Source organism: Tamandua tetradactyla, chromosome 11 (genome assembly GCF_023851605.1).
Source record: "Tamandua tetradactyla isolate mTamTet1 chromosome 11, mTamTet1.pri, whole genome shotgun sequence".
NCBI lineage: Eukaryota > Metazoa > Chordata > Mammalia > Pilosa > Myrmecophagidae > Tamandua > Tamandua tetradactyla.
The window spans coordinates 9,968,036-9,980,355 of NC_135337.1; the positions used below are offsets into that span (position 1 = coordinate 9,968,036).

Consider the following 12,320-nt stretch of genomic DNA (forward strand, 5'->3'; position numbering starts at 1 on the left):
TCTCTTCTTTACTTTGTCCATTCTGTCTTATTGGTTTTCTTTTGATCAGTACTGCTGAGAGAAAACCCAGGAGAAAAAATAATTTCTAGGCAGCCACCCATGAAAATGCACCATTAAACTATGAGTTCCAGTAATCTGTACTGGTGTCCTCTCTCATCCTGCTTTTTGTTGACCCTACTTTCAACTTCTTAAAGTATCAAGCTCCCTCCTATGTTGGCATTCTACCAAGAAAACTACACAATCCCACCCACTATTTTTGAATTCTACCCATTCTTCTACTCTCAGCTAAATATCACTTCTTCAGGGAACACTTAGTTGATCTCCCAATTTTATTAGGTCAAGTACTCTCAGCATCCTGCCCATAACAGTCATCTATAGCACTCAATTATCACAGTTAAATTTTATAATTTCATCATCATTTGATTAGTATTCTTCTCTACTAGAATGTAGCTTAGATGAGAAAAGATCATGTCTATTATTGTTCACAGTTTTAGTTTCATAGTCTAACACTCTAGCTTGCATTATTAGGAGTTCGATAACAATTTGTGCATGCTTGAATGGCCGAGTTTGGGTTGGTTCTATCCTTGGTCCCATCACCTGAATCCATGGACATTGGAATCTAAGAGAAGATGGATCAAGTCTTCTGTTTTACTGGGGCAATAGTAACTAACAAGGGCTTAGAAGTTAACCGATAAATTAGATACCAGGCATGTTGAGGTCTTGATGCTATAGGAGTCTGTATTATCTTTTTGGATTTTCAAGCTGCATGAAGCAGCCAGACTTCAAATAAGGAGAGCATGGTAGAAATTGGAATGAAATGGGCCATCATTCTTATGCCTATTGATACTATACAGTTCATTCACTAATTCACTTAATATCTACTGAGCATCCCCTATGGCCTGACATATAGCAGGATCTACTACAAGCAGGACCCATATAGGAGTTATTTGGTATAATTCTCACACTAATCCTGGTTCTGTCAAGATTTCCCAATTTGTCAGCCTGACAGTTAAAAATATATTCTTCCACTTCCAAGAAGACGGCCTAATAGAGTGACTCGAGATTAGCCCTGCTCCGTGAAAAGTTAGAGAAGGTTCAGGAGGGCAACTGAGGTGGTGATTCGGGAGTGCAGCTGACCTGGGAGAGCCTTCTGCACCACATGGGGCAGCTCTGGTTGCAGAGGCTGAGGAACTGAGAAGCAGAAAGCTGGATCCCAGTACAGAGGCGTGGAACTATGGAGCCCATGGGAGTGCATGAACGGGAGCACAAGACTAGGAAGTAAGCCTCACTCCACTCCTCCTAAGCTCTGTGCATCCAGTTATGGACTCCCAGGTCCACACAAGTGCACAGGCCCCCAATCACATCATTCAGCTCTGGGAACCATACTTTACAGCAGTCCTAGAACCGCACTTGTGCACAGCCCTCAGGCATACTTTCCAGCTCTGAGCAAATGCTGACCTACACAGCTGGGTCACATCTGCCCCCAATCCATGAAGGCATAATGCTGACCTGCTGCTACAGCTCTATACATGCACACAAAAGAACCCCCATGCCTTAGACCAATACCATCCAGACTGGTGCACCTGCACAGCTACATCTTCCCTGGCCACTGGGCACCTACATTCACAAGCATCAGTGTAACATCCTCAACATGCACCTATACCTGCCCTGAAGCAAATCACCACACTGAGTGCCCCATCCCGTGCCCTGCTCCCTACTGTACAATAATACCACAAACACAAGGCGTTAGACTACTGAAAGAAATCAACTCCCAAAGTAAATCAAGTAAGATGTTTATATGCCATGAAGACAACAGAAGATCTCTAAGAATATCACAATGCAGACAGATATATCCCTGCCTTATGACCAAATTAAAACACCGGGGGAGAAACAGACATTGGAACAACTAATCAAAGATGTTCATACAACTCTATTTAATAAAATAAGTGGGATAGCAAATGACATAAATAGATCAAGAAGATAGTAGAAGAGTATAAAGAGGAATTTGAAAGAATAAATAGAAAAATAGTGGATATCACAGAGATTAAAGACTCTGTTGACCAAATAAAAAACATAGTAGAGGCACACAACACCAGATTTCAAGAGACAGAAGAAAGAATAAGTGATATAGAGGATATATTGACTTCTAAGACTCAAAACAGCAAATGGCAAAAGTGATGGAAAAAAATTGAATGGGAGCTCAGGGAAATGATAGACAAAACAAAGCATGCAAATATAAGAATCATTGGTGTCCCAGAAGGAGAAGAGAGGAGTAAAGGGCTAGGAAGAATAGTTGAGGATGTAATCAGGGAAAACTTTCCAACCCTCATAAAGGGCATATATATATACAAGACAAAGAAACCCAATGAACTCCAAATGTAATAAATTCAAATAAGGCACATACTAATCAGTCTGCCACATGTTGAAGAGAAGCAGAAAATCCTGAAAGTGGAAAAAGGAAAACAATCTACTACATACAAGGGAAATCAAATAAGACTGAGTTCAGACTACTCAACTAGCACCCTGGAGGCGAGAAGGCAGTGGTATGATATATTTAAGATCCTAAAAGAGAAAGAATTCCAGCCAAGAATTCTATACCCAGCCAAACAGTCCTTCAAAATTGAAGGAGAGACTAAAGTTTTCACCAGCAAAGAAGTCTTGAAAGAATTTGTCAACAAGAGACAGGCCTTATAAGAAATACTAAAAGGAGTTCTGTCAGCTGAAAAAGAAAAACACAAGAGAGGGTGGTTCTGGAGGAGGACATGGAATTAAAGAGTATCACTAAGGGTAATTTAAAGAATACAAAGAGAAAGAGGGAAAAGAATACATATATATGACAAATAAAATAAAAACAGATAAGATGGTGGAATCAAGAAATACCTTTTCAGTAATAACTTTGAATGTTAACAGACTAAACTTCCCAATTATAAGATACAGATTGCCAGAATGGATTAAGAAACATAATCCAGCTATATGCTGCTCACAAGAGACTCATCCTAGACACAAGGATACAAATAGATAGAAAGTGAGAGGATGGAAAAAGATTTTCCATGCAACTTGTAACCAAAAAAAATCAGGAGTAGTATATCAATATCTGACAAAATAGACTTTCAATGTAAAAACATCATAAAAGACAAGGAAGGACACTATATAATAATTAAAGGGTCAATTCACCAAGAAGATAGAATAATCATAAATATTTATGCTTCCAATCAAGGAGTGCCAAAGTACATGAGACAGACGTTCGCAAAACTGAAGGGAGTGATAGATGTTTGAACAATAATAGAGGAGATGTCAATACACCACTCTCCTCTATACATAGAACAACCAGACAGAAGATCAACAGGAAAATAGAAAAACAAAATAATTTGATAAATGAATTAGACCTAACATTGCATCCGAAAGCACAAGGTTATACATTCTTCTCTAGTGCTCATGGAACATTTTCCAGTATAGATTAAATGCTGGGACACAAAACAGGTCTTTATAAATTTAAAAACATTGAAGTTATTCAAAGCACTTTCTCTGTTCCCAATGGGATGAAGCTGGATCTCAATAACCACCAAAGAACGAGAACATTCACAAATATATGAAAATTAAATAACACATTCTTAAACAACCAGTGGGTCAAAGAAGAAACTGCTAGAGAAACCAGTAGCTATCTGGAGATGAATGAAAATGAGAATACAACTTATCAGAACATATGAGATGTGGCAAAGGCTTTGCTGAGAGGGAAATTTATTGCCCTAAATGCCTATGTTAAAAAACAAGGAAGAGGTTCAATTCCCTGTGCCTGCTTACGCAAAAAAAAAAAAAAAAAAGACAGAAATAAAAACTAGAGGGCTCACCTGGTGGAACTTGAGAAAGAACAGCAAACTAACCCCAAAACAAATAGGAGGAGGGAAATAACAAAGATTAAAGTGATAAATGAATGGGAGAACAAAAGAACAATAGAAAGGATCAATAAAACCAAAAGTTGGTTCGTTGAGAAAATCAATAAAATTGATGGGCCACTAACAAGACTGACAAAAAAAAAAAAAGAGAGAGAGGATGCAAGTAAAAAAAAATCAGAAATGAGGAGGGGTGCATTACTACAGACCCTGAAGAAATAAAAGAAATCATAAGAGGATACTATGAACAACTATACCCCAACAAACTAGAAAACTTAGATGAAATGGACAAAATCCTGGAGACACACAAATAAGCAACACTGACTGAGGAAGAAATAGAAGATCTCAATCTACCACTCACAGGTAGAGACCAGTCAGTCATCAAATATCTTCCTACAGAAAAAAGTCCAGGGCCAGAAGGCTTCACAGGGGAATTTTATGAAACATTCCCAAAAGAATTAACACCAATCCCACTCAAACCTTTCCAAAAAATTGAGAAAAAAGGAACTCTACCTAACTCATTTTATGAAGCTAATATAATTTTAATACCAAAACCAGGTAAAATGCTATGAGAAAGGAAAACTACAGGCCAATGTCCCTAATGAACATAGATGCAAAAATTCTCAATAAAGTATTAGCAAATGGAATCCAACAACACATTAGAAGAATTATACACCATTACCACATGGGGTTTATACCAAGAATGCTAGGATGGTTCAAAACCAAAAATAATCAATCAATGTAATACAGCACATTAAGGAATCAAAAGGGAAAAATCATATGATTCATTGATTGTCCGGCGCTGTTCCGTCTGGCTCCCGATTATCCCCGCCGTCGAGGGAAGGAGAGGGAAAGGAAACAGACACGGACACAATGCTCACAGCTGATTCGAGTGCTAATCTTTACTGGGGTTAAGCTTTCATTCCCGAATACAGTTTCCACACAGGGAGAAACCCCGTGGGGGACAACCTCCTTGCGGCCGTCAGGCACGGCTCTCTGCGGGTTGTCTCCCCCACTCTACCCGGGTAAGTTCTTATATACACAGATCGTACCCAATAAACAACTACTACGTGTGTGGGGGTGATTGGGGGAATGGTTGAAGCGGATACATGCGTCATAGGCGGAAGCAGGATGCGGGCGCCATCTTGGCTCACTCGATGGGCGGGGGGAACTCTAGAGCAGGCTGCAACATGTCCACTAGGCCAAACCCGGAAAGCGGCTCTCTACATCTCCCCCTTTTTGTTTTTATAAGAGGCATGGTCCGTAGACCGTATTCTTGTACCCAGTGTCTCTATTGATGATGGTGCTCCCGTGGGCCTGAGTGGCTCACAACATAGTTTGGTGCTTTGGGGAGTCTGGACTAGGCTCGCGTCATCACACGACGGAGCCTCTGGCACCGACCAGAATGCTCACCTCATATAGAGACCGGAGAGTCCGTGAACTGGATACCACGTGACTCCTCCCTGCAGTGCTTCGCCTCGCAACTGGGTCAAGCGGGGATTATGAGAGCGACAGCCAAGGCATAGGAAACGCTGCGGAGGCCTCGGTGCAATGGCTAGAGCCAAGCCCAGTCTGGCCAGGACTGCGGCCGCAGCTCCACCGTCGAGGCGGCTAGGCGCGCAAAATTAACAGCCTCTGGTGCCTAGCTAAACACGGGTAGTGGCCAGGGAGCCTGCAACAAACCTTGCTGACAAGAGCTTTGCCCCAGGTGATTCAGACGGGCTATCTATTGAGGAGGGACGCACACCCACATTTGACTGGGAAGACATAGCTAACATGGTAGAAACACGTAGCTGCTGTTGAGATTGAAACAACCGTTCCAGTAGACTTTTGACCACCACTAGCCCCACCAATAACCCGAAAAACAGAAGAATCCAGGTGGTCAAGGTAGGCCATGAGAACCAGGAGGTGATTCCGTTCCACAAACCTTTGATTACCTCCCCGAGACTAGACAGGTCAAACGTAACGGGTTTTAACTGAATGTTCCCTATCTTATCAAGACTCGTCTCTATCTGCTGAGAGAGATTACGAAAGTTCGGGAGATAAGTATTTTGCAACCAGGCTTTGACGCTGGCCGAGGTTCCGGTCATGTTGGCTCTGACCGGGGTGACACAGAGCTTAAAGACAATCTAACGGGTGTCACACATTTCCTGGACCACTTTCCAAAGTCCGTCTATTTCAAGTCCTAGTTCATCTATTTCAGACTGAAGCTGCAATATCGCCTGAGAGTTTAAGTCAATTTGTTGACTCTGGGCCCGCAGTGCATCTCGGGTAGCATTGGCTAAATTGTTGACAGCGTTCATCGTTAGGGCGATCTGGTCTGAGGTCCAGGCGTGGAGGACCGCGTCTCCAACAGCAGGGATGAATAAAGAGGCAGCAAGGCCCCCCACGCGCAGCAGCCAATTTTTTACATTCCTCTTATTCCTGGAAGGCATTGCAGGGTTAGCGAATTGAAAGTTTTTTGTAGAGATAGTTTGGGTGACTGGGCCAACCCAGTCAGAAGCATTAACGGGAACCCAGACATAACTGGGGCGGTAAACCAGAATGGCGAAGACAGGATACCCACTCCAGCATCCTGACAAAGTGCAGGGGGTTTGGGAACAATTAAAGGTAGGGTCCGAGGAGAGTAGAAAGGCAAAAGGAGGCTGCACGCAGGTCTCCCTGTGCAGAGAAAAGGAACAGTTAGTACTATCATGTTTCCCTACGTCGAGGAGGGAGCACTCAGTTGCATTCCCAACTGCGTCCGTGGAAGTGTTGGCGATGGTGCCATTCAGAAGGTTGAGATACCGCAGGTCGACACATGCCCCTAGGGGATTACAAATCATTTGTTGTGCCCAAATCTGGACCTTGGAGGTGAAGGGGTTAGTAAAGGCGTGACGACATTGGACGAGGTCAGCCCACTGAGCTCCCTCTGAGTAGTTCAGCAAGGGCTTGATGGAGTAGGCGTGAGGGTCGGTGGACCAAACCCACCAGTCATCACCTAGGCGGCGCGGGCGAGGCGAGGACATGCACCGGTGCCACTGAAACTCCTGCATCGTGGTTACCTGAAAAAGGTCATGCTCACATGGGGGGAAGAGGGGGTCGGGAGCGTCCCAGTCTTCAGCACACGAACACACGACGGGTCGGAACCCTGTAAGATTGAGGCATCGCTTCGTCTCGTTTTTTTCCAGTAAGCCTTGACAAGAAAGGGAAAGATCGGTCGCATTGAGGAACTCAAGCAGCACACCTGAAGGCACACGACCACAACCTGTAGGACAAGTCTGGTTAGACCGAGTGGAACAGTTAGCAATGGAGAGGTTGGCAAAAGAGAAAGTGAGTGTATCATCGGTGAGCGGAAAGGTCTCATTAAAGGTGAAAATTGACACGTTTCGACTAAAACCCATATGAGTAAGACCGGGCGTATAGGTGCGTGTATAGAATCGGGGGGACATGGGGGAACCCTGTCTGATTCTGGGCGTGGGCGCCCTTGCCCAGTAACATGTCGGCATTCCATCCACCACGCCTTACTGCCGCGTTTCTTGCTGCCTGCTCTTCTGCTAATTCCTCAAACCACGCCTTCCAGTCGATATATCGACCTGGGGGCAAGCAGGCGCGAGCAAGCTGATATATGTCTGCAGGCGTATGGTGTAGGGCAGAGAGGTTCTCGACCATGTTTAGGGTAAAAGGGGCATTTGGGCCGTATTGGTGAACAGCCTGTCTTAATTCTTTCAGAACCTTATAATCATAACCCTCATATTGATTATTACCGGAGGGATTGATAATGACTGGGTACATGGCGGCTGGCTGACTAGCGCTCAGTGCGCTAAAGGGATTCCATTTCCAGAAATGCCTCCTTCTGCTAACCAACGGTGGATGATCTTGGGGGCCTGCGTACGCGGGCGGCGGAGGTAGGCAGAGCGGCCCCTCCTCCGACCAGCACTCGGGGAATTCCGGGTTCCCTTCCGGGTTTTGTAACCGAGGGTCATGGAGGTTACCCGAGCCGGCCACAAGGGGGAGTCCGCTGCGGGGATCAAAGGCGGAGGCATTAAAACTCCTCCCCGGAAGCTTTCGCGCGGTTGTGGGCGCTGGTGGGGCAGAGGGCTGTGAGGGCTTCTCTAGATCAATCAGTGGGGGCTCATCTGGTCCTTCGCTCTCACAATGCTCTGACTCTGAGTCAGAAGTATCTGAGCTAGCATCCGGCTCCAGTGGCTTGCCCTTACACGAGCCGCCCATGGAGGATGCTGACCGGGACTCTCGTAATGCTTCTCGGGCTTGTTCTAAGACAAGGGTCGGACCGAGGCCCGTCGCGGCCTCTGCCTCAAGACACGCGCGGACGGTTTCCCATATGGGGACTAAGATTGGGTCCATGCATAAGCCCGTCCTACGCGCCCGATCGATATCGTGACCGAGCTTTATCCAACAAGACAAGGTAAGACCTCCGGTGTGCTTAAACCAGGGAGCAAAGGTGGCTACATCCTCAAGAAATCGCAGGAGGGAGCTTTTTCGCACTAAAATGCCTCTCTGCTTCAACAGTGTCTTCAAGGGAGATAATAGGGGTGAACTTTCAGACTGCCCCATTCTTGCAGTCGGCGCTAGCTTCAAGCGTGCTCGATGACGTCTATCGAGCCCTTTCCCCGGGGCGGCCTGAGAACCCACGGGCCCTAACCCTCACGTAATAAAAAGCACTCACCCCTTCACGGTGATCAGGCGCGAAGGCCGGCCGGAGTCCGTGCACGGTGCTGGAAAAGGTTCCCCGTACGGGCCACCACTTGTCCGGCGCTGTTCCGTCTGGCTCCCGATTATCCCCGCCGTCGAGGGAAGGAGAGGGAAAGGAAACAGACACGGACACAATGCTCACAGCTGATTCGAGTGCTAATCTTTACTGGGGTTAAGCTTTCATTCCCGAATACAGTTTCCACACAGGGAGAAACCCCGTGGGGGACAACCTCCTTGCGGCCGTCAGGCACGGCTCTCTGCAGGTTGTCTCCCCCACTCTACCCGGGTAAGTTCTTATATACACAGATCGTACCCAATAAACAACTACTACGTGTGTGGGGGTGATTGGGGGAATGGTTGAAGCGGATACATGCGTCATAGGCGGAAGCAGGATGCGGGCGCCATCTTGGCTCACTCGATGGGCGGGGGGAACTCTAGAGCAGGCTGCAACATGTCCACTAGGCCAAACCCGGAAAGCGGCTCTCTACAATTGATGCTGAAAAAGCATTCGACAAAATTCAGCATACTTTTCTGATAAAAACAGATAGGAATCAAAGGTAAGTACCTCAATATGATAAAAGGAATACATGAAAAACCAATAGCCTGCAATGTACTCAGTGGAGAGAGACTGAAAGCTTCCCCCTAGGATCAGGTACAAGACAAGGATGCCCACTGTCACCACTGTTAGTAAACATTGTGCTAGGAATTCTAGCTAGAACAATCAGGCAGGACAAAGAAATAAAAAGCATCCAAATTGGAAAAGAAAAAGTAAAACTCTCATTATTTGCAATGATGCGATACTATACTTGGAAGATTCTGAGAAATTTAAAGTAAAGCTTCCTGAGCTAATAAAAAAATTCAGCAAGGTGGTGGGATATAAAATTAATGTGCAAAAATCAGCACCATAAAGCTTCTAGAAGAAAATGTAGGGGAACATCTTCAAGACCTAGTAATAGGAGGTAGCTTCCTAAACTTTACACCCAAAGCACAAGAAACAAAAGAAAAGTATATAAATGGGAACTCTTAAGAATCAAATGCTTCTGTACCTCAAAAGATTTTGTCAAAAAGGTGAAGAGGCAGCCAACTCAAAGGAAGAAAATATTTGGAAATCACATATCAGACAAAGGTTTGATTTCCTGTGTATACAAAGAAATCATATAACTCAAGAACAAAAGAACAAACAACCCAATTATAAAATGAGCTAAAGATATAAATAGGCGTTTTTCTGAAGAGCAAGTACAGATGGCTCAAAAACAAATGAAGAGATGTTCATTTTCATTGGCTATAAGGGAAATGCAGATCAAGACTACAATGAGATACTGCCTCACATGTATAAGAATGGCTGCTATTAAACAAACAGGAAACTATAAATGTTGGAGAGGGTGTGGAGAAATTGTGACACTAATGCACTGCTGGTGGGAATGTACAATGGTGCAGCCACTATGGAAGACCATTTGGTGGTTCCTTAGGAAACTAAATATCGAGTTGCCCTATGACCCAACAATAGCACTACTTGGTATATACCCAGAAGAGATGAAAGCAATGACACAAACAGACATTTGCACACTGATGTTCATAACAGCATTATGCACAATTGCCAAAAGATGGAAACAAACCAAATGTCAATCAACAGACAAGTGGATCAGCAAAATGTGGCATATACATACAATGGAATATTATGCAGCAGTAAGATGAAATGATGTCCTGAAGCACATGACCAGATGGATGAGCCTTGAGGACATAATGCTGAGAGAAATTAGCCAGACACAAAAGGATAGACACTGTATGATCCCACTTCTATGACCAGCATAAAGGTATAATCAGAGGCTTATAGTACAGAATATAGGGGATATAGAGATACATAGAAGCCAGAGATGGGTGAACCGTTAGCTAATGAGGTTGAACTCCAATGCAAGGGAATAGAGAAACGAAGGTGATTCTCTCCTGGGTGTATAACTAATATTACCATATTGAAGATAAACTAGATTGAAAGGGGTTGTATAGACCTACATATCCCAGTGATTCGCACTAGAAATATGAATTAATTCTCACAAGAATTGCTTCAAAGATGTGATTGTTGTATAGAGTATTTAAGTCCAGGGTACGGGGGGAAATCTGCTATTGCATGCTATGAGCTGTGTTCAAAAGGAAACCATCAGCACCACCACAGCAACAGCAGAGGCAAATAATGGGGGGAGGGACAAGAGTTAAGAAGAGGTTTAGATTTCCTATTTGGTGTTTTTATTGGTTTTCTTTCTCTTGGGAACAATGAAATTATCTAAAATTGAGAATGTTGATGGACTGTGGACTGTGGGCCCTCTACATGATGACCAATGAATGCAGGTAGCTGAAGGATGCACTGGTGGAGAAGTAGATTGGCGAACGATGGTACATACTTATGAACGAAGTTTGTGCTGGTACAAAAAGGCACAAAGTCGTGAGGCATGCAACAATGTGAATGAACATGTGGGACAGGTGGTGAGACAAAATTATCCAGAAATGAAAGAATAACAATGGTATGGTCACCTTTAGAAAATGCTTAAAAGAAAGAAAAAAAAAAATGCTTAAAAGAAAACGGGCCCAGATTGAAGTTTCTAGAACAGACACAGTAGGTCCGGTGTGGTGATTATTATTTCTGGATTTTGAGAGGCTGATTTATACATATATCCTGATATTTAGAGATAAGAACAAAGCCAGGACTTCCGGAGAAGATGGCGGCTTAGTAAGACGCGCAGGTCTTAGTTCCTCCTCCAGAAAAGCAACTAAAGAAACAGAAACAATACGAAACAGCTCCTGGAGTCATGACAGAGACCAAAAAGACAGCGTACCCCATTCTGGAACAGCTGAACGGGCAGGGAGAATCTGCTGCGGTGAGATACCCGAGGGGCGCGCGTTTTCCCGGCCGGGGCGGCTGGCGACTGGGGTCCCCTCCACGCACGTAGCTCCCCGGTCTGACTGGGAACATTGGATAGCGGGGCCCTCCCGTCACGCTTGGCGTTTCGGGCCAGCTGGGCAATTAGGACCGGCACTCTCCCAAGCCGCGGCAGCCAGCGACCCCTGCCTCCACGCGCGGTTTCCCGGGCTGACTGCCGTGCAGACAGACAAGCGCCATGAGCGCCACCTACTGGGCAGGAAAAGAAAAACAGAGCCCAGAGATTTCACAGAAAAAGCTTTCAACCAGCTGGGTCCCACACCCAGGGAAATCTGATCAAATGCCCAGACACCAGCAGAAAATAATGGATGACGCTCGGAAAATTGAAGATATGGCCCAGTCAAAGGAACAAACCAATAGTTCAAATGAGATACAGGAGCTGAGACAACTAATGCTGAATATACAAACAGAAATGGAAAAACTCTTCAAAAACCAAATCAATAAATTGAGGGAGGACATGAAGAAGACATGGGCTGAACAAAAAGAAGAAATAGAAAATCTGAAAAAACAAATCACAGAACTTATGGGAGTGAAGGACAAAGAAGAAAAAATGGAAAAAACAATGGATACCTACAATGGTAAGATCTAAAGAGACAGAAGCTACAATTAGTGAACTGGAGGATGGAACATCTGAATTCCAAAAAGAAACAGAAACTATAGGGAAAAGAATGGAAAAACTTGAGCAGGGGATCAGGGAACTGAATGACAATATGAAGCGCACAAATATACGTGTTGTGGGTGTCCCAGAAGGAGAAGAGAAGGGAAAAGGAGGAGAAAAACTAATGGAAGAAATTATCACTGAA

The 12,320-nt window shown here is 44.5% G+C and overlaps 1 protein-coding gene across 1 annotated transcript; it reads right to left on the reverse strand.

Moving 5' to 3' along the window:
* Positions 1 to 5,359: 5,359 nt before the first annotated feature.
* On the reverse strand, positions 5,360 to 8,837 carry LOC143649856 (uncharacterized). The gene is made up of 2 exons (XM_077119903.1): positions 8,560 to 8,837; positions 5,360 to 7,137 (listed from the first exon to the last, which is right to left on the reverse strand). Exon 2 carries the CDS (start codon positions 6,923 to 6,925, stop codon positions 6,020 to 6,022), a length of 906 nt encoding a protein of 301 aa, XP_076976018.1. The 5' UTR covers positions 6,926 to 7,137; positions 8,560 to 8,837; the 3' UTR covers positions 5,360 to 6,019.
* Positions 8,838 to 12,320: the final 3,483 nt, after the last annotated feature.

Coding starts and splice junctions, on each gene's coding strand:
- LOC143649856 (XM_077119903.1), bottom strand. CDS start 6,925: ATGCAGGAGTTTCAGTGGCACCGGTGCATGTCCTCGCCTCGCCCGCGC.